At 50.2% G+C, this 18,993-nt stretch overlaps 6 protein-coding genes across 6 annotated transcripts; 3 read left to right on the plus strand and 3 right to left on the minus strand.

Moving 5' to 3' along the window:
* Window positions 1-345: 345 nt before the first annotated feature.
* Window positions 346-1,526, plus strand: PENARI_c001G03680 (alternative oxidase; the record flags this gene model as incomplete). Its single annotated transcript, XM_022626416.1, has 3 exons — window positions 346-551; window positions 611-904; window positions 1,001-1,526. 3 exons carry the CDS (start codon window positions 346-348, stop codon window positions 1,524-1,526), a joined length of 1,026 nt encoding a protein of 341 aa, XP_022493491.1.
* Window positions 1,527-2,702: 1,176 nt separating this feature from the next.
* phzA (putative serine/threonine protein phosphatase) lies at window positions 2,703-4,427 on the minus strand (the record flags this gene model as incomplete). Its single annotated transcript, XM_022626767.1, has 3 exons — window positions 2,703-2,732; window positions 2,859-3,011; window positions 3,060-4,427. 3 exons carry the CDS (start codon window positions 4,425-4,427, stop codon window positions 2,703-2,705), a joined length of 1,551 nt encoding a protein of 516 aa, XP_022493863.1.
* A 2,981-nt stretch (window positions 4,428-7,408) lies between these two features.
* PENARI_c001G03248 (uncharacterized protein) lies at window positions 7,409-8,070 on the minus strand (the record flags this gene model as incomplete). The annotated part of the gene is made up of 2 exons (XM_022626368.1): window positions 7,409-7,836; window positions 7,911-8,070. 2 exons carry the CDS (start codon window positions 8,068-8,070, stop codon window positions 7,409-7,411), a joined length of 588 nt encoding a protein of 195 aa, XP_022493778.1.
* A 695-nt stretch (window positions 8,071-8,765) lies between these two features.
* Window positions 8,766-9,979, plus strand: PENARI_c001G10841 (protein MEMO1; the record flags this gene model as incomplete). Its single annotated transcript, XM_022626980.1, has 3 exons — window positions 8,766-8,920; window positions 8,977-9,045; window positions 9,100-9,979. The coding sequence occupies 3 exons, from the start codon at window positions 8,766-8,768 to the stop codon at window positions 9,977-9,979; spliced, it is 1,104 nt and encodes a 367-aa protein (XP_022493098.1).
* Window positions 9,980-11,511: 1,532 nt separating this feature from the next.
* Window positions 11,512-14,010, plus strand: PENARI_c001G07681 (glycoside hydrolase family 71 protein; the record flags this gene model as incomplete). Its single annotated transcript, XM_022626739.1, has 5 exons — window positions 11,512-11,571; window positions 11,625-12,153; window positions 12,202-12,427; window positions 12,481-12,992; window positions 13,847-14,010. 5 exons carry the CDS (start codon window positions 11,512-11,514, stop codon window positions 14,008-14,010), a joined length of 1,491 nt encoding a protein of 496 aa, XP_022493454.1.
* A 2,217-nt stretch (window positions 14,011-16,227) lies between these two features.
* On the minus strand, window positions 16,228-17,905 carry png1 (peptide-N4-(N-acetyl-beta-glucosaminyl)asparagine amidase; the record flags this gene model as incomplete). The annotated part of the gene is made up of 4 exons (XM_022627074.1): window positions 16,228-16,378; window positions 16,471-16,873; window positions 16,924-17,324; window positions 17,385-17,905. The coding sequence occupies 4 exons, from the start codon at window positions 17,903-17,905 to the stop codon at window positions 16,228-16,230; spliced, it is 1,476 nt and encodes a 491-aa protein (XP_022493563.1).
* Between the last annotated feature and the right edge of the window lie 1,088 nt (window positions 17,906-18,993).

Genomic DNA, 18,993 nt, shown 5'->3' on the forward strand with positions numbered 1-18,993 from the left:
CACCAAATGCCCAGAACTACTCTGGCCGAGGGATGCTCTGCATGTCGGATGAAATCGGGGCGATTAGGGTTTCAGGGCGTGAACTTCTCCTTACAGCCACAGCTTCACTACTACAGTTAGCGCTAATATCAAGCTTACACTGTATATCCGAGAACACCTCGTTCTCAACAGAAATCAACAAGGTGGGTGTTGAGTCACGGTCTACATTGTGCATCGTAGGAAGCAGAACTCTTGTGGGATAAAAGGTTGCGTTCTCTGGTCCAATCCCAAATCAAAACATTGTATAGTTCTCTTTTATACTTCGATCTCCTTAAATCACATTCTTTCTCAAATTGCTTCATAGCCATGACCATGAGCCTTCAAACTGGCATGGTGCGCCTTTCCTTTGCGCCCACTCGTTCTCAATGCATCTCAATCCAAACCCCAAGTCTTGTCCGATGTGCTGGGCAAAGCCGATACAGGGGCACCGGTATATCTGCTCTGGCATCTATCAAGCGACATCATACAACAGACACACAAGTCAGTCAAAAGTCTTCATGGACTCACCCCATGTAAGTCCAATCAAGTGACCTACCAAACATATAAATATCTAACATACCCTTCTCAACAGCTATTCAAAAGAACAAATCCTCGCCGTCCGTACCGCCCACCGCCAAGCCCACACCTGGCAAGATAAAACAGCGCTCATAAGCGTACGTTTCTTACGCTGGGGTATGGACCTAGTTTCAGGCTACCACTCCCAACCAACAACAAGCAACACCCTCTTGAAGAGCAACGTGATGACGGAAGAGAAGTGGATCACAAGATTCATCTTCCTGGAAAGTGTCGCCGGTGTCCCGGGTATGGTAGCAGGAATGCTTCGTCATTTGAAAAGTATTCGAAGAATGAGAAGAGATAATGGATGGTAAGACTTCCTTCCCTATCATGTCTTATCCTATCCTATAAACCTACCACCTACACTACACCCACCTACAATCCAACAAAACCTAACGAAACCCAGGATCGAAACCCTCCTCGAAGAAGCCTACAACGAAAGAATGCACCTCCTAACCTTCCTAAAACTTGCCTCCCCAGGCCCCCTAATGCGCCTAATGGTCCTAGGCGCGCAATGCATCTTCTTCAGTGGTTTCTCCTTAGCATACCTAATCTCCCCGCAAATCTGCCACCGATTCGTGGGATATCTAGAAGAAGAAGCAGTGATCACATACACCAAGGCAATCCAGGACTTCGAGAACGGCCATCTACCCGCTTGGAAGGAATTGCAGGCTCCAGCCATGGCTGTGAAGTATTGGTCGATGCCTGAGGGGCAGCGGTGTATGCAGTCGCTTTTGTTGTATGTGCGTGCGGACGAGGCGAAGCATCGGGATGTTAATCATACGCTTGGTAATTTGGATCAGGATTTTGATCCGAATCCTTTCTCGGCGAAGTTTAGGGTTCCGGTTTCTGTTAGGGGGGTTGAGAGGGGGGTTGAAGGGTTTGGGGAGTTGAGGGAATTGAGGGCTGGGGTTGATCGGAAGGAGGTTTGATGTGTTGGCCTTTTTCTGTCGATTTGATGTTGTTTGCTCTTTGGTTAGACTTGGTTAGAGTTAGAATGCTTTTTTATTGGCTTTGCTATTAGGGTACAAAGTTATTCATCATAGGGCATTCGCCTGCATAGATTTGCCGCTGGACCTTTCATTATCGGACTTCTTGTTACCGGGTTCAAATTCTACTTTGGGATAACGAACCCTATAGGTTCTGTGAACGTGTCGGGTGCCTCGTGAAGACTGGCGGGTAGGCTGCCGTGGCACGGGAAGGGTCCCGGGATGTCCAAAACCGTACAACATTGGCTTAGTCGATAAGCATGCTGTGTTTGAAGGTTTCTTCTCGCTAATGACACTTGCCTTTTGATAATTCAAGAGTCCAGGTGACCTAATAGCGGTGTACACTTGGAATGGCTTGGCGTATGCGAGATAGCTTGGCATGTAGTCCCCTTTAATGGGTGGTTATGACCTATCTAGAAGAATCCAAGAATCCTTGTTTACACACAAAAAATGAGATTTCAACGTTAGCATTATTGTACTGGTTACGTGTAGGACCGAAAACATTTGAGTAGAACGCTTGGGAATCCCCAAGTAACTCCATTTGGTTGGGATGATAGAGAAGAGAGTACGGAGATACATGCAGAAGACGACCATAGTAGATAAGAGACGGTATTGTATCATAGATGCTTCCAAGGGCTAGCGTTCCAGCTTGACTAGAACCCATTGCAAAGCCCCGAAAAACCAGGTGTATCTGGTGTCCCTCGTGACTTAGCGCCTGATTAGGCGACCATGAAGTGGCCTAGATCGGCCGTTCCTCCTATTTATCCCAGTGCGTCCATCGAATCTGCAAATTGGGATTGGCTCGGCGCGTTTTCTGTTGCCAGATGTTCCCATATGATGGGCGGTCAAACCGTTCCGGTTCTAGACTGCGCCGAGCTCAGCTGGGCATCCATACCGGGGCCATCGGGTCCGGGAGATGGTGCATGACTTGTTTCTGTTGTTGCAGAGCTTTGTGTGCTTAACCAATTCAAAAGTTGTGTAGGTTGTCACGCTGCTGCTGGGCTGAAAATCGTTGTCGTTTGCATTACCGGTCAGCGATCGGGGTCGAGACCATGACAGTGATGTTGACATTTATCGCAAGAGTTGAGATCAATTTCGAAGAGATAATAATGGTCACGCTTAATAGCTTTGAGCTGATACCGCGGCGGGCTGTGATACGTTAGCAGCTGGACAACATCGGGGTGCATCTGGGAAACCATAGGGAGGCTTCGGCTGGTCGCACGAGGCAGTGGTGATCCCTTGGCAGGAGATGCAAAAGGTGAGGGGCTTGCTTACAGGGCTGTTCAGCATGCTGTTGCGCTTGTTGCGACCCTTCTTAATATGGTTCTTCAGGGCGGTTGAGTCCAGCGGTTTGAGAAGTTCGAAACTGCAAAGCAGTTCACCAGAGACAGACATGATCGCGCCCCAATTATCGAATTCACCGCAATACTAAAAAAAAGTCAGTTGTGTTCCTGAAAAACAAATGAGGAAGCTCACATTAGGTGCTGAGAAAACGGTTACTAGAATGCGGTCCTGGTAGAACTCATAACCATCTTCGACCACCATGTGTGCACGACAAACTAGGTCGAAGTCATGGCGTTGCAAAAAGTTCATGATCACCTTCTTTCCGAAGCAATAGCTGACACCTCGTTCATTAGGCTCCCAATCTTCTTCCATGTCTGCTGGATCACTCCACAGGAGATCATTCAACAGGCCATAGTCGGGTACATCGGTGGGACGAGCGATACCTCGGATGTCGTCCATGTGGGAGAGACTGGGTGAGAGGCCACCGTGAACACAGAAAATCTTGCCGGCCACAATCGCAGCGATGGGAAGGCAGTTGAAGGTATCGATGAAGGTCTTCCAAACCTTGATGTTGCAACGGCGCTTGCACTCGTCATAGAATCCATATACGCGCGTGACGTTGGCGCACTCGTGGTTTCCTCGAAGCAGGAAGAAGTTCTCGGGGTACTTGAGCTTATAGCACAGTAGCAAAAGAATAGTCTCCAGACTCTGCTTGCCTCGGTCGACATAGTCGCCCAGGAAGAGGTAGTTTGAAGCAGGTGGGAAACCACACATCTCGAAGAGCCGAATGAGATCGGTATATTGGCCGTGGACATCACCGACAATCTTCACAGGAGCAGAAAGCTCCAGCAAAGCAGGCTGGGAGAGGAAAAGCTCACGGGCGGCTGTGCAAATGGCAGTAATCTCTGCGTTCTTCAAGCACACGGTCTTGGTAACCTTGGCAGAATATCCAGCATCCAGAAGTCGCGTGATCATGTCGTCCAAGTCAATTGACTTCAAGGCACCCATGCCCATTCCGGGGGAGCCAGAGGTCTCCAAAGGCGCATTCAAGATGAAGTCCAGGATAGGGTTCAGCTGGTTCTCGCGCTTCATCAGAATCGATTCACCAACAGCTGGCGCGGCTCCGGTCGGGGGGCCACCAGAAGGAGGACCTTCAGACACGTGGTCCACCTCACCGCTCTGCTGCATCGCATTCACATCCTTATGTCCTTTCTGTAAACTGGTAGAAAGCGAAGGAGACGGCGGGAGTTGAGGAGAACCGGGTCGGGAGGCGTCTTCGGAGCCAGGCGTCTGGGGAAGACCTGCATTGGAGCCAGGGCGGCTGCCCCCTGACTTGGCCGACTTAATTGAACCAACATCAGATTTGTCGGTCTGGCTTTCGGTTCGAGAAAGGGCAGTGGTAGAACCACGAGGGCTGTCAGAGCTCCGAGCGCCAGGGATTTTCGATCGGATTGAGCCGCGGAAGGAGCGAAGAGATTCCTTCGTATCGGATTTGGAGAAGGATGGATAGGACTGCAAAGGGTCGCCTGAAGCGTTGCCCTTGGAATGTGACTGACCCATGATTGCAAGGCTTGGATGACTGCCAAGCTTGGGTTGGAAAAATTGCACAAACGAAGGATGTTCAAAGTGCTACGCCGAGAAAAGCCCCTTTTGTGTTGGAATGTCTTGGCCCAAGCTCCTTCACTGGTATATTAAGCACGGGGATGTTCTGCAAAACGGTCCGATGTGGGATCTGCGAACAGTGATTTTGACAACCCCAAGCCAAGTCGGAGGGATGCGGATGGAGGAAAGCGTAGAAGCGATCACCGTTGCAAGTGGAACGGTGAAATGATCAGATGGAGTCAAATATCTAACAAGCAATCCGACTTATGGCGGCTGCAGACAGAGGAGGTGTCAGAAGGTGAGAAAGGTCAAAGATAAGTGGAGGGCTGGAGCTCCGAAGCGGCAGGCTGAGAAGCTCTCCTGTGCAGTGGGTTAGCCTCTTTTACAGGCAATGCAAGCGCGGGATAGCAGGGCTGAACTCCACCAAGACCCAGATGGCATGTGGAGGTTTGGAGAGGTAGAAAAAGCAAGGGGAGGAGGTGGTGGATTTGCGGGTAGAGGAATGCGTCATTATGTACGGGGTTTGGACGGGAGTATTTATCCACATCGACGCAGGCGGTACCATTAACGCCACGAAGTTGTACTTACTGAAAGGGGAGCACACAGAAAGAGATCTCCCAAAAAGATATAGAAAGGGAAGAAGTGAGGAGCAGAGAGCATGGGAGAGGGGAAGACTCCGCCACCGCCAGAGAAAGTCGATCTGCTATGTTTTTGGCCACAGCGGTCTCGATTCGGTGATCTCGGAGGATCTCTCGGTCCGGTCTATACAACAAAGAAGTCTGGACTTGGATATTTATAACTTTTGAGATGTTAATGTATTACGCATAGATATAGAGAGAACCAGTTGTGAGGAACCTACAGTGGGGAGTATCTAACTTTTTCTCCAGCTTCACACTCCAAGAATAGCCGAAAATATCGTACTTTTGATTATAACTTATTTGTGCGCCCTTGCCGTTGATCTTATGATATTATTCTTTTTGCTCTTTCACAGTTACAGACAAACACATTCTCCGTTAGCGCGCGATAAGCGACTCAACTCAGTTTCTACTACGTACATGCATTTAGATTTGAATTTGGACCACCTGAAAAAGACCAGTGCAAATGAACTTGGAGAGCCAGTCAGACACTCGAAGCTTTTACCGAACCTACCCGGCCATTGGCAAGGCCATCCACCTGGAGCTTGGACCCCGCAATGCCTCCTATCAGAAGGGACAGAGATTAAGGTGCAGCACCACTGACTCAACGACTCGAATCCAGGGTCTGGAGCAAGATAGATCACATCCCGAGGAGAACGTGTTGCTGCATGCCTGTTGGCGGTTTCCGCACATATTGTATCGGCGAAAGTCCGTTAAAGGACAAGACACATCCCACCCCTGGCCTGCTCGCAGCGGAAGCGGACAGGAGCCACAGATAGTCTTGGTTCTGCACGAAAGGAACACTTACTGCGTGCCAAGGTATCTCTGTGTGCGGGGACACCGCCTTTTTCCCCCTCCATCCCTGCTAATCCAGAGCACCTGCCAATCGCTCAGTGATATCGAACAGCGGACCTCCTGGCCAAGCCAAGTGTGATGCAGCTGCAGTGTTCCCTGTGCCACGTTGATAGAGCAGCGGGCGCCAGGGCCCGTAAGGCAGACCTCCTTGGCAGCCGGACGCCTAACCACGTGCTAGCGGAGCAAGGACCAGGATGACAAGGGCATAGGGTAGGGACAGGGGACAAGGGACAAGACTCCAAGTGCGGCGTAGTGGGAGCTTGGATGTGATAGGTTGCGACCACCGTGCTGGTCTTGGGTGATGGAGCCAGGTTTGTCATTCGAGGATGGAGTAGAGACCACTCCCCGAAACAGGAATATGAAGGCCATGTGGATACGAGTTTGTATTGGAGCCTAGAGGTTTACTCCAGCTCGATTTTCGTGATATGACGCCCCGGGATCACAATGAGGCCTATGAGCCGGCTCGTCATGTTCACCTTGACAGTTGCGCTCTTTGCTTCTGATCCTTCGGCCTGTTCTTTCTCGTTTACGGCGGCTTGTACGGCGGATGTGGTTGGCATGCGATATTCGAAGGAATTAGCGAGGATGATGTTCCGGTCCTGTTGAGATTGATCAGTCCAGCTCAGAGTGTCCGTCCTGTAGGATCCCGCAAGTGACCACTTACTGCATCGGTACACTTGAAGAGCCCGACAAACATCCGAGTGTCTGTCGTGTGAATCCGCAGTGAACGACCCAGTAGCCTCTCCAAGTACTGAGTACCTTGGCTGTTGTCCATGGTTGGCGGGGTGCTCGTGTCAGCTGCTGAGTTCTACTGCACCAGGTGAAGTCCGAGTGTCAAGCTGAGGAGTTGTCAGACTCGGGGGAGAAGAAGATGGATGTAGATTTTATGGACGGATTAAATGGTTCTCATGGCAGGTTTGGGGTTTCTTCAGGTGATGGTTCAATTGGAAGGACGACGTGCGCAGTTGGGCAAACGACCGTTAGTGGAGCCTGAGGCCACAAGCTCTGACCAAGCACATGTATAAATTTGAGTTGGGAAACATACTGATATATTTTGGAAGTAAAATAGCTCTCTAAGATTCTCAATTTATTTTTGTTCGATTCTTACAGCGCTAGTCAACGTATACTACTTCATTTCCTGTCTACCTCGGCGCTGTTCTTTTGAAAATGTAGAGCTTAAATAACCGGAATTAGACTAGGTATGTGGCTAATTATGTTCACTGAAAGCTATAGCCCATGATCTTTCAATTATTCCCGAATCGCCTTCAACGCCAAAGACACGAAACGGAGCTTTCGTGTCGGAAAAGAAGAATCTCAATGCTGGTTATAGCCTAAAACACCCTGCCTTAATATCCCAATAGGTATCACGAAAGAAGGAGAGGCGAACGTAAGCCTCTCCGCATATAAACACCAGCAGCTATGATGGTCACGAAGTCGCGTGCAACCAAATCATACCCACGCCATACCCCCAACCCAGTTCTTGGACAACTGGCCGGATCCATCACTTCCACTGCCACTGTCCATATCCATGTCCATATCCACGTCAGCGTCCATCTGATTGAACCCGGGGCTATTGCTGTCACTCGTGCTGGAGCTGTCCACCGGGTTCATCTGGTCAAACGCCCGACGCCGAAGACTGTCCTCCTGGGCCAGAGCTGTCTCATTTGCGCGAGGCGCAAGTGCTTGACGGGATGGTCGGAAGGAAGATGATTGCTGGGGTGTTGGTTGGAAGAACCGGTGTAATGTTTGCTGCCGCGGGTCAACCTCCTCGGGTGTTTCGACAGTGGGTTCTGAGTCCATTGTATCCATTTCGACCGTACGTGCAGGCACTTGCACTTGCTGCTTCTGGGCAGAAAAGATCCAGCGTAATGTGTTCTCTGTGGTCTGTCAGCAAGGTCGAACGACAATGCGATCAAGGGATGGCAAATTGGGGCCAGAAAGAAGCACGTACGGTAAATCACTTGGTCGCTGGGACGGTCATCTCTGAAGCGTTTGCGTGTCCGGCTGTGAAGGTGATTGTTTCCATCGATCATCGAAGCCCATTCGCTGGGGGCCGGAATTGATGGGCTGGATGGGACAGCTGCGATTTCAGCTTTGCGCTTGAGGGACATGGTAGCTGGTGAGAGGATAAGCTGGAGGAATTGAGTGTCCAGAGTCTGAGTCTGAGTGAGATTGAGAGGAATAGAAGGCTGGACTTTGAGAATGCGATTGGCTAAGCGCGTCATTTACGGGCTTCGCGTTGCATTCTGGTCACGCTAGTCCGAAACAGGCAATATAGCTTGTGTTGCTTCTACAAGTTTAGTTGATGCTCATTTCTACAAGAATCACCGGGTCTAACGGTAGAAAATTTGATTGTATTTGCCATAAATAATCGTAGGGAGCTGAGCGTAGATATGAAACCCTGTCTATACCACCACCCGACATCCCTCACACCTACTCATTCCACTGGTATTCAGGACTACATTTCAATATCAAACATTACATGCCCTTGGAAGAACCAAGATTCTAGCAAATTCCAAATGGCCGACTCGTTAGAGTAAAATATGTAACATATGGGTCCGAGCCATATGGTCTCCATTATACGACTTGAAGTCACTACGTGCTTTAAATAAGATAAAGAAGCTCGGCCACTGGGACTGACTTCGGTTCAGGAACAAGCGTGTCGCCTTCATCTCCATATTGGAGCTTGCCGTTGGGGGGATCCCAAGATCCCCACCATGACGATGGCTCCCCGCTTCTTTATCTCCCCGAGCTTCACATCTTCCACCCATCTAGAACTAACGTTACGTTATATTTGCGACAAAACATGCCTTCCCGCCGCGCATCTCACTCTGGGTCATGGTATACAGACAATGGCCGTGCCCTGGCCCGGCAGCTGGACGGCTGGCTGGGACTGGTGCCGGATACGATGGACAACGTCGGTTCGCTGCCAACCGCGGGGGCTAGAGTGATCATCGCACCGTATGAGACCCTCATCATCTAGCAGGGTGAGCTTCAAAACAATACTAACCAACCAGGCATGCGGGTTATTCATACTCTGGGCCCTGTGCCGCCTACGCATACAAGGCCCTGGATCTCTCGAAGGCGTATGCTTATCTCCCCAGAGCCATTCCACCAACCTCCAATGCTAATGAAACTAGGAAGCGGATCTTTATCCTGGGGCCATCGCACCATGCTGCACTCTCAACGCTGGCTCTCCCAACCTTGACTTCCTACCGTACCCCTCTATCCGATGAACCCCTCCCACTAGATACCGAGCTGATCACCCAGCTGTTCGCAACACAGGCAACCAGACCCAACGGGTCCAAGGTTAGCTTCACAACCATGACAAAGTCCGTCGATGAGGCCGAGCACAGTATTGAGATGCATCTACCGTACATCCACCGCTTGCTCCAGCTTCAATACCCAGATGCCCCGACCTCAGAGTATCCCCCTCTGGTCCCAATCATGGTGGGCAGTACCTCGGCTGCAACAGAAAAAGCATTTGGTAAACTCCTCGCTCCCTACCTGGCCGACCCATCCAATGCGTTTGTCATAAGCTCGGACTTCTGCCACTGGGGTCTTCGGTTCCGCTATACATACTACGTCCCACAGGCTCCCAAGCCCGGGCCGTCACTCCCTTTGTCTAGTGACCAGCTTCCGCAGCCAGGAGCGGATGCCAACAGCGTCAGCGGTAGCATCGAGATGGTTTCGGCTGGGCATTCTTTGCGCCACCGAGATCGTATCTCGAGTCGTGAGCCTGCCATTCATGAGAGTATCTCAGCGTTTGACATGGCGACTATGGCTGCTATCACCACCGGATCTGCAAACAATTTCCTGGACGTCATTGATCGCACGGGTAACACAGTATGTGGGCGTCATCCGATTGGGGTGATCATGGTAGCTCTGGAAAATGTGACAGTCAGTCAACCAGCGGACAAGCAAGGGCGTTTCTACTTCTTGCGTTATGAGCGAAGCTCCGATGTTAAAGATGTGGACGATAGCTCTGTCAGCTACGTTTCTGCCTTTGCGGTGCTTTAAAATTATATCACGTCACGTCTTTCAGAACCGAAGAATCTGTCCAACTTGCTTTTCTTCTGATAACAATAGTATCAAGTTTAATGAATGGTCATGAAATAACGCAAATATCTTACGGACGAGCTTAACCCCCGTAGAATATTAGCCCTCCGGGTACAACTGTGATCATCGCGTGCCTACCTCAAGGATGAGGACATTTCTGCTGTGTGATGCAACGTAGCACTCGCCCTTGAAGCGCCGTAATCACCGGCATAGACACTTGGCACATGCTAGCACAGGTTCAGCAGGAGATCTTTCCCCAGGTTCCCAAAATTGTAATCAGCTGGTGACTCGGTACATATCCGCAGCCTCAAGAGATCTCATGATGCAACACAGAGCATCGGTACGCTCTCGAAATCTGGTAGGTCCATGGGAATCTAACATTCAACGGAACAAGGCATAAGGCACGAGACCATCACAGGGCTGTCAGAATGAGGTTGCATTGTTGTTCTCGTGGGAAGTACACGTAGAACTAGAAGCATGAAGTATTTGATCTGTGTCAATTTGTTATACTTTAAATTTGAAGAGGTTATTCACAAAAAGGGTCGGGTGAAACTTGATTTTCTTGGTTCTGGGAACGCCACAATCAATTAGACATGTACATTTGTGCTTAATCAAAATTTGATTCCTCCTTTGTTCGCTTATTTCCACGTGGATTAATCTACCTGCAGAGTCGGAGCTTAGCCATCTGAGACACCTTCGACCGATTAAGTCTAGGCAAGATCTCAAGATCTCAACCGTCTGCAGCCTTATACAATTTACAGTAGATCCCAAAACTAAATCGCAGACTAGACTGGACAGAACTAGATCAAGCTGAGTAGGTCTATTCTGTAAATACAAAGTTCCAATCAACCTTATCTATCCAACATAAAACACGCCAGTCCCTGAAATTTGCCGCCGGCCAAAGGAGGCGTCGACCAACCAATCCCACGCCAAGATCCCAGGTACTTGTCTTTGTCCAAAAGCCCTTGCATTTCAATGTCCCCGTGCATATTCAGATCCGCAGGGGGAAATGTACAGTCCAGTTGCTTCATACTCACATTCCCGGATTCTAAGCGCCGAGGTTCCCCGTCTGACAGGGTGACAATGTAGCAGTCGGGACCAATCTGGCACTCTGACAGAAGGGTATCAACGTTTTGCATGAGGCATCCGAGCATTGTCGTTTGTGGATTGTGCATTGCGGATTATGGTTTGCAGGCGCATATAAAGGGTAGATGATCAGGGACAATGTGGAGTGAATGGGGGCACATTGTCAAACACACGACTAGAAGTCTATATATCAAGATTCCCATTCCCCCCTGTATTTTCTTCTTCGCATGAGCTCTGGTTTTAGTCCTTGAGATCCTTTTCTCGTTCACTCCTTTATCTTACGTAACCAATCCTTGGCTGGTCCTTAGGATTTTTATTCTCCGATGTTTCGCTTTATCTTTCTGGTCCTTATAGGGCTACTTCCTTTCATTACTGCTTCGCCTACTCCTGTGGATTTTATGAAAACGATGTCTACTCGTGATGTTGACGCCAATATGGGTAGCAGACTGGTTTTCTGTCACTTCATGGTGAGACATGTCGTCTGTTTTTGTTTTTCTTCTCTGTCACTAACAGGATCTAGATTGGTGTTGTGAGCAACCGCCAAAATGCCAGCGATTATGATGCCGACATGAAACGCGCCAAAGAAGCTGGCATTGATGCCTTTGCTTTGAATATCGGCACTGATCCATACACTGATACCCAGCTGAACTTTGCCTATCAATCTGCCGCCGACAATGACATGAAGGTGTTTATCTCCTTTGACTTCAACTGGTACAATGTCAACCAGGGCAGCGAGGTTGGCACCAAGATCAGACAGTTTTCAAGCCACCCTGCACAGCTCAGGGTCGATGGAAAGGTATTCGTGTCATCTTTCTCTGGCGACGGTGTCGATTGCGGTGCGATGAGATCTGCAGCTGGCTGCGACGTCTTCTTTGCGCCAAACTACCACCCAGGTCAGGGTGACTTCAATGATGTTGACGGTGCGTTGAACTGGATGGCATGGGGAAGTGATGGGTACAACAAGGCCCCGACTGCTGAGCGGAAGGTGTCTGTCATTGATGGAGATACCGCATACCAAGTGGCGCTTGCTGGGAAGCCTTACATTGCTCGTAAGTAATTATAGGATCTCACCTTGAATATATTGACTGACGGAACAGCCGTCTCGCCCTGGTTCTCGACGCATTTCGGCAACGAGGTCTCCTACAGCAAGAACTGGGTCTTCCCCTCCGATCTCCTCTGGTACAACCGATGGAGAGAAATCCTCGCGACCAAGCCCCGTTTCGTGGAGATAATCACCTGGAATGACTACGGCGAGTCGCACTACATCGGACCACTCTCATCGCCTCATACTGACGACGGCTCATCAAAATGGGTGATGGACATGTAAGCAACTAACCCTAACAAGGCCATTCAAACAACCCATTAACAAGGAATAGGCCACACAATGGCTGGCTCGACATGGCCAAACCCTTTATAGCAGCCTACAAGGCAGGCTCAGAGCTCCCAATAGACTACCTGGAGGAAGAAAAACTAATCTACTGGTACCGGCCAACGCCCAAATCAACAAACTGCGACGCAACAGATACAACCATGCAAAGCGCCAACAACGCCAGCGGGAACTTCTTCCGCGGCCGCCCAGACGGCGCAGACACAATGCAAGACGCCGTCTTCGTGGTCACGCAGCTGAAGGAGCCTGCCTCGGTGGAGGTGACGTCGGGAACGAACACGCAGACCTTTCAAGCACCGGCAGGGGTACGGGCGTGGACGGTGCCGATGGGCGTAGGCGCGCAGTCCTTCCGTGTCGAGAGGGATGGACAGACGGTCGAGGAACTGTCTGGGACTAGTCTGCGGGATATTGTCGACGAGTGTGTCTGTGGCATTTACAATTTCAATGCTTATGTCGGGACGTTGCCTGCTGATGCGGAGGTTGATCGGCTAGCGCCGGATGGTATGGCGCTTTTGCAGCAGGGGTTGAGGGTTTCTTGTCCGACTAATACGCTTGGGAATGGTGGTGGTGGTTCTCCTGTTCCTTCTCGTAGTGCTTCTCCCAGTCCGAGTCCGAGCGGGTGTTGTACCTGTTGAGAGGCATGGTATGGTGCAAGGTCTGTGCTGGATGCAGACCGGGTGAACAAGAGCAAAATTGTATAGATCGAGTCTAGAATTTAGCCGAGTGGAACCGATTTATTTTCTTGTCTTCTTTTTTTCCCTTATCTGGAGCTTGGCTAGGGGGAGCTATAATGTTATCTTTTCACCGACTCTTGCTTTGTTACCCCTTGACCGTTTCGGATTGTCGGGAGCTTATGCAGTCCTTTTGTAGTTCTGCCCGGTCTGATCAGCAGGCCACTTGCAATGGTATTATATTTAGGTCCTATACTCCCTTTGATTTCCAGAGCTAGCTCCAGCTTCAGCTTTAACAATGACCCGTATGAAAGGGGTCTTTTCATGGGAAGATGTCCTGGCTCAACGGTATCAGAGTAAGATAAGCTCTATCTCCAACTATTAACTTACCATTCATTTGTCTACCTCTACTTCACATCTCGCCCACCCTTGCAAGTCCACAATCTATACATTTACAATCCTAACAACCTCTTTCAAGGCAACAAACCCTCCCCCCTCCCCCGCACGCGCCCCCAAATCCAATGCCCCCAACCCCAACCTCAAAGCCGGCTATTAGCACGGCTATCACCGGAGCTACGGCTCATGATCTGGGAATACGTGCTGGGAGGTCAACGCATACATATCATCCAACGAAGCCAGCAACGACTGGGGCACGTGGTATGTCCAGTTCCGCTTGACGCGGAGGCATCAACGTCGTCACCATCAGCTTCAGCTTCAGCTTCAGCTTCAGCATCAGCGTCACCGTCACCGTCACCGTCACCATCAACCCATCATACCAGTCGGAATACCGAGCTATTCTGCGAGATCTGTCATGGCGGTGGTATACCCCAACCAGCAAAAGAAGGTGACCTCGCGCGCCGGAAGAAGAGTATGCTTCTTGGCTTGGCGTTGAGTTGTCGACTGATGTATGTTTTCCCATATCCAACCCATACCTACCCAACCCTAACCTATTCTTTCAACACAGCTACAAAGAATCAATCCAAAAACTATACACCCACCCAACCCTAGAATTCAGCAATCCCTGGACAGCATCCTACATGCGCCCAACAATTCCCCCAGAATCATGGTCCTCCATCCGATCCGTCGAACTGCGCTGGTCGTTCCCGGGCCATTGGCTCCCGAGCAAAGATCCCGTAAGAGCGATCTATGTTTCTGCTGGACGGGCGCAGTGGATTGAGACGTGTGCTGCTTTACGGGCGTTAAGTGGGTTGAGGGGGTTCGTGCTTGTTCTTGGGAGGACTTGGTTTGCTGAGGAGTTGGGGGTTTTGGGTGTTTTTCTGGAGCCGCTTTTTGGGCTGGGGGTTAGGGATAGAACGGGGAGGAGAGTCTCGGTGGAGGAGGAGGACAGGTTTTCTGACGGATCTGCTAGTTCTTGTAGTTCCGATGGGGAGGATTGGGGTTGGAGTTTGCGGTCTTCATCTTCTCTTGGTTCTATTTCTTCGGTTTCGGAGGGTGAGGTGACTGATCCTTCTCCTTTTTTCTCCTCCCCTTCTTCATGTTCTTTCTCCTCGTCTTTGGCTGGCTCTATATCCAAGAGAAACACCCCCGATATAACCCTTAACACATACACCAGGGACATGGGTAAGTGGGAACTCCGCCTGGAAAACCAAAACTACTACACAAACGAACTATGCAAGATCGAAAAAGATCTACAAGCGAGAGGGATAAATTGCAGGATTACAGCGGTGTGAAAAGTGAGCTCGAGTATGCACATCAATGGCGTGATTTACATATTTTGATAGTATTTTATTCTTTGTTTTATTTCTTATTCTTTATGTATCAATTACGGAGTAATTGATCTTGATTTACTGATTATTCTCCTAACTCTTGCCGATCCCCACGTTCTAGAACAGATGGTACGTGTACACGATATAACGCTATGTGTCAGAGCAGGACTGGTTTTTGGAATTAATTTGCATTGTTGGGCTGGGTGGTGGACAGTACATGTAAGACACCGTTGCAGATCGGCGTGTTGATCACTCTATGGAGAGTCCCCGGGTACGCGTTTGGATTACTTGTACCGCATGGATTACTGTAGGGAGTGCATACTCGGATACTGGTATCTGTAGATGCACAGGTACAGTAAATATATATCCTTGTGTGTATGTTATAGATCAATAAAAAGCACCATATAAACGGATACAACAACCAATGTTACAATTGACATTCCATTCCGCGTGCCCCTTAGCCCTAGAACTAGAGACCCTAAAGTGAGACCCTGGACCCACGGGCTATAAATGGAAATTACAAGTAATTTGAACTTACGGACCCTGCCTTGAGCTTGAGGAATGATTGAAAACTTGATATAGTTGTATGATATCACTATCCTGTCAATGTACATGTACGGAGCTTATCTGATTCTTTCATTCCGTCCGAATCAAGGGTGTATGTGTGATGTCGCCAGGGGCAAAAAACCTGTCCCCCCAGCCCCACCGGCCAGGGGCGCTAAGAGCGCGGGGGAGATCGCACATCATAATCAAACCGGTGCTGCTGGTATTTTCGTGGTATTGGTATTGGGATACGAGAATTGAGTGTAGGGAAAATAGTGGTATTGAATAGGGTCATGCCCTGTAGATATAGAAGTAGAAATAGAAGTGAAATGAAAACATAAAGACCCAAAAAAGTGGTCAGGTATAAGAAGAAACGAGTAAGGAAAAGAAAAAGATCGAGCTAGCAATCCAGCCAGGATATGCAGACATGCAAAAGTAAAGAAAATATCATGAGAGAATTGGGTGCGTGACTCATACAACATGTGCAGGCAGTTCCCAGAAAATATTAGAAAGGTAGATAGGAAAGAAACAGTTGAACAATGATCGTCACCAAGGGCGCCGTGCAAAACCATGCCTAAGCCAAAATGATGCGAAATATCCCGAAAGCCCATGTTAAAGTGCAAGATGTGAAACTCTGGCTCCAGATGTGGTATCTCAAAGGTAAGGAAATAATGTCTCGTGTCGAGTAGTAGAGAGATTGTGTGATCGGTGACCAGGGATAGTGGTAAACATTGCCAGCCATGGATGGGCAGGTAGACCTGCTCCAGCCGAGTCCGCGGTCGCAGATGCTTCATCCTATGTGTGCATAGCGTGATGTGGTGCTGGCGACTCCAGCGGCGCGGGCTGGTCGCCCAATGCGACCGCAGTGGCCTTGGTCAATGAGTCCGCTACGCCGAGGGATTGGATGAACGTCGATGCGCCTGCCAGTCCTCCATATGACAGGAGGCTGTATATCCGGGTCGCTAGATCGTTAAGAGGTGAGGTTGAAGGAGTCCCTTCAAACCAAAGGGTATATTGCCAGATACCGGTTGGGTTTACCGTCCCTCGGGGGACCGATCGGGGCCCGTGTTGCCGTGGCCTCTGGCGGCGAGCCATTCGGTCGATGCGCCCTGGCGAGCACCGGGGTGCTTCTGATCCTCAGGGCGACCGACCAGGTGACGAGGGAGCATGTTGTTGATCTCTGCTGCCAGAGCAGAGGCCATGTAGCATCGGAGCTCCTTCTCTTCGCGCTCATCCTCCTTCTGTAGGCGGCGCAGGTCGGTCGCCTTCAGCCCTTCGCGGCGCTTTCGTCGGATTTCGTGAATTGACCAGAGAACAACCTCTTCGGGTGCGCGGGTGCGAGGGCTTCCGTGGCGAGAGAAGCTGCGGACGTAGCGGCGGGTGACATCGGTCGCACCATCGATAGAGAAAGCGACACAGTAGGATATCTTACGTTGCCATCCTGATGAACAATTAGTATCAAGTAGTCTGGACAGATGACAGATAACGAACCTTCGGTGTACAGGCGAGGCTGGTCCCAGGCGCCTTCACAGGCGTCAACATGGACCCAACGTCGCTGGTGTTCCGAGTACACTTCAGTCCAAACATAATCCTCCGAGTTCCAAACCCAGCGGACACGGGCGCCGACCGCACGACAGAACATGCTGAAGCAGTTGGCCCATTCGCCTACACGACCCCGTCGGGACTGTAGCAATTGCCAAACATCGGAGTATCGGGGGAATCGTTCGTGGGCGCCACAGCTGTTATCGGAGCATCGGTACAGCTCGACTCGGGATGCGCCCCGGGCCGTCTCATCGGGTGTGGGTGGTGTCATGCCTTGAGCGATGGTCGGCATGTGGCACTTCGAGCACGGGGGGTTGTTCACGAATTGGAAGAAGGATCCCTTGAACCACCTGGATAGCTATGTTAGTAAGGGCGCACTGAGTCTAGACCGTTGCGGAATTCCAACATACCTCAACAATGCTCGAATCACACAATCTTGATAGCCCCATTCCGGTTTCCCGCCCACGCTGGCGGCCTGGGCTTGCATGATCTGGGATTCCTCCTCGGCTTCGGAATACAAGCGATCGAGTGGAATGACGCACAAGGCCTCGTCGAGAAGGCCTGGATTTTCGTATTTGGTTGGTGTAACGGATAGCCCCTTGAGTAGGTTAAAGAACTTGAGCGAGGCTGGATCCTGAGGTGGCGATGGGAATACGGGGAGGCCACGCAGGGCGGAGTTCGATGGCTTCGGTGAAGCAGCGGGAGCACCGGCTGATGGAGGTGGAGGTGGCGCCCGTGAGGGAGGAGGCGGAATCGATGGACTGGACATAGTAAAAGGCGCTGGAGATTGGGTGCGCGATCGAGGCTGTGACTGTTCTTGAAGGCGGTTGAAACGCTTGGTACGCATCAACTGTTCGAATTCGTGGGTGAGAGTAGTGGCATCGTAGTCCTTCGCGGTCGGCTGTGCCGACCTGTGTCTGCCGTCCGCCATGGTCGAAAGGGAAGTCCCGGCAGACTTCAGTGAGTATTGAAATCCAGGATGACTCGGCGATGGGCGGAAGGGTCAATTTGACCCAAGATGTGTAGATGAAGAAAGGGAGAGGAAGAGTCAAGAAGGGACTGCCACCGAGGTTGACGTATGAAAACCAGTGTCAGGAGGAAGAGAGAGAGCATACGCAGTATTACGAGCGTCGTCAGCGTCTCGCCCCAATCACGGGCCCCGCGGCCAAGCCGCGTGTGCGAAACGGAAAGCCAAGAAAAGACCCTTTTTCTTGTATTTTTCCACTCTCTTACGTATATATTTCACTTGGCATTTATTATTATAGAGTACTTAGTGTCTATTATTCGCGTTGTGTTATCTTTGATTATTTCTCAGCTGCTGTATATTTTCATTCCTTATTTCTATTCTCTGATTTATTGAAATAGATGTATACAGTACAGATTAATAACTACGCGCGGCCATGGGACGAAAATCGCACTTCGCAGAGTCTTTGCCCACCCAAAGGCTGGAGACGCGCAAGCGTCCGTCTTGGCATTTCGCAAGATCGGGCTAGAGCCTCCACCGCCCTAAGCCTGATGAGGCGGTGCTGACTGTGTTCGGCACTATGAAGGGGGGCTTGGCACTGTAACATGGAGATCTAAGCTATAGTATAAGCTCTGGGTATGTCGATATTGTAACTTTCGAGTTATGTTCTGGTTACTACCTTATACATGTCCCACTCATGGCCATTAGGGCTATATAAATATGGACCTGCCACGCATACATGCACTCGTTCCCAATCACAGCCTTCCGTTTCGCTTTTCCCGAAGACCCTGAAAACTAGTGGAGTCGAGTTGGCTCTCAGGGTTGTCTCCTATCGAGTCAGGCAGAAATAATACACTTCTGTTCGTTCCGTGGCTCACTCCCGATCTACATTCCGTCTCCAGACATTGTCTTTGGAACATCTTCAAGACGCGTATTGATCCATGATCCGACGTGTAGAGATTTCGAGACGCTATGATTCTATACTTAGCACTCAGTTGGGCTACGATATTAATGATCAGGTACGGGTCGTGGGTCGTGGGCTGGTATCTGACCCA

This window comes from Penicillium arizonense (assembly GCF_001773325.1).
Source record: "Penicillium arizonense strain CBS 141311 chromosome Unknown PENARI_contig001, whole genome shotgun sequence".
NCBI lineage: Eukaryota > Fungi > Ascomycota > Eurotiomycetes > Eurotiales > Aspergillaceae > Penicillium > Penicillium arizonense.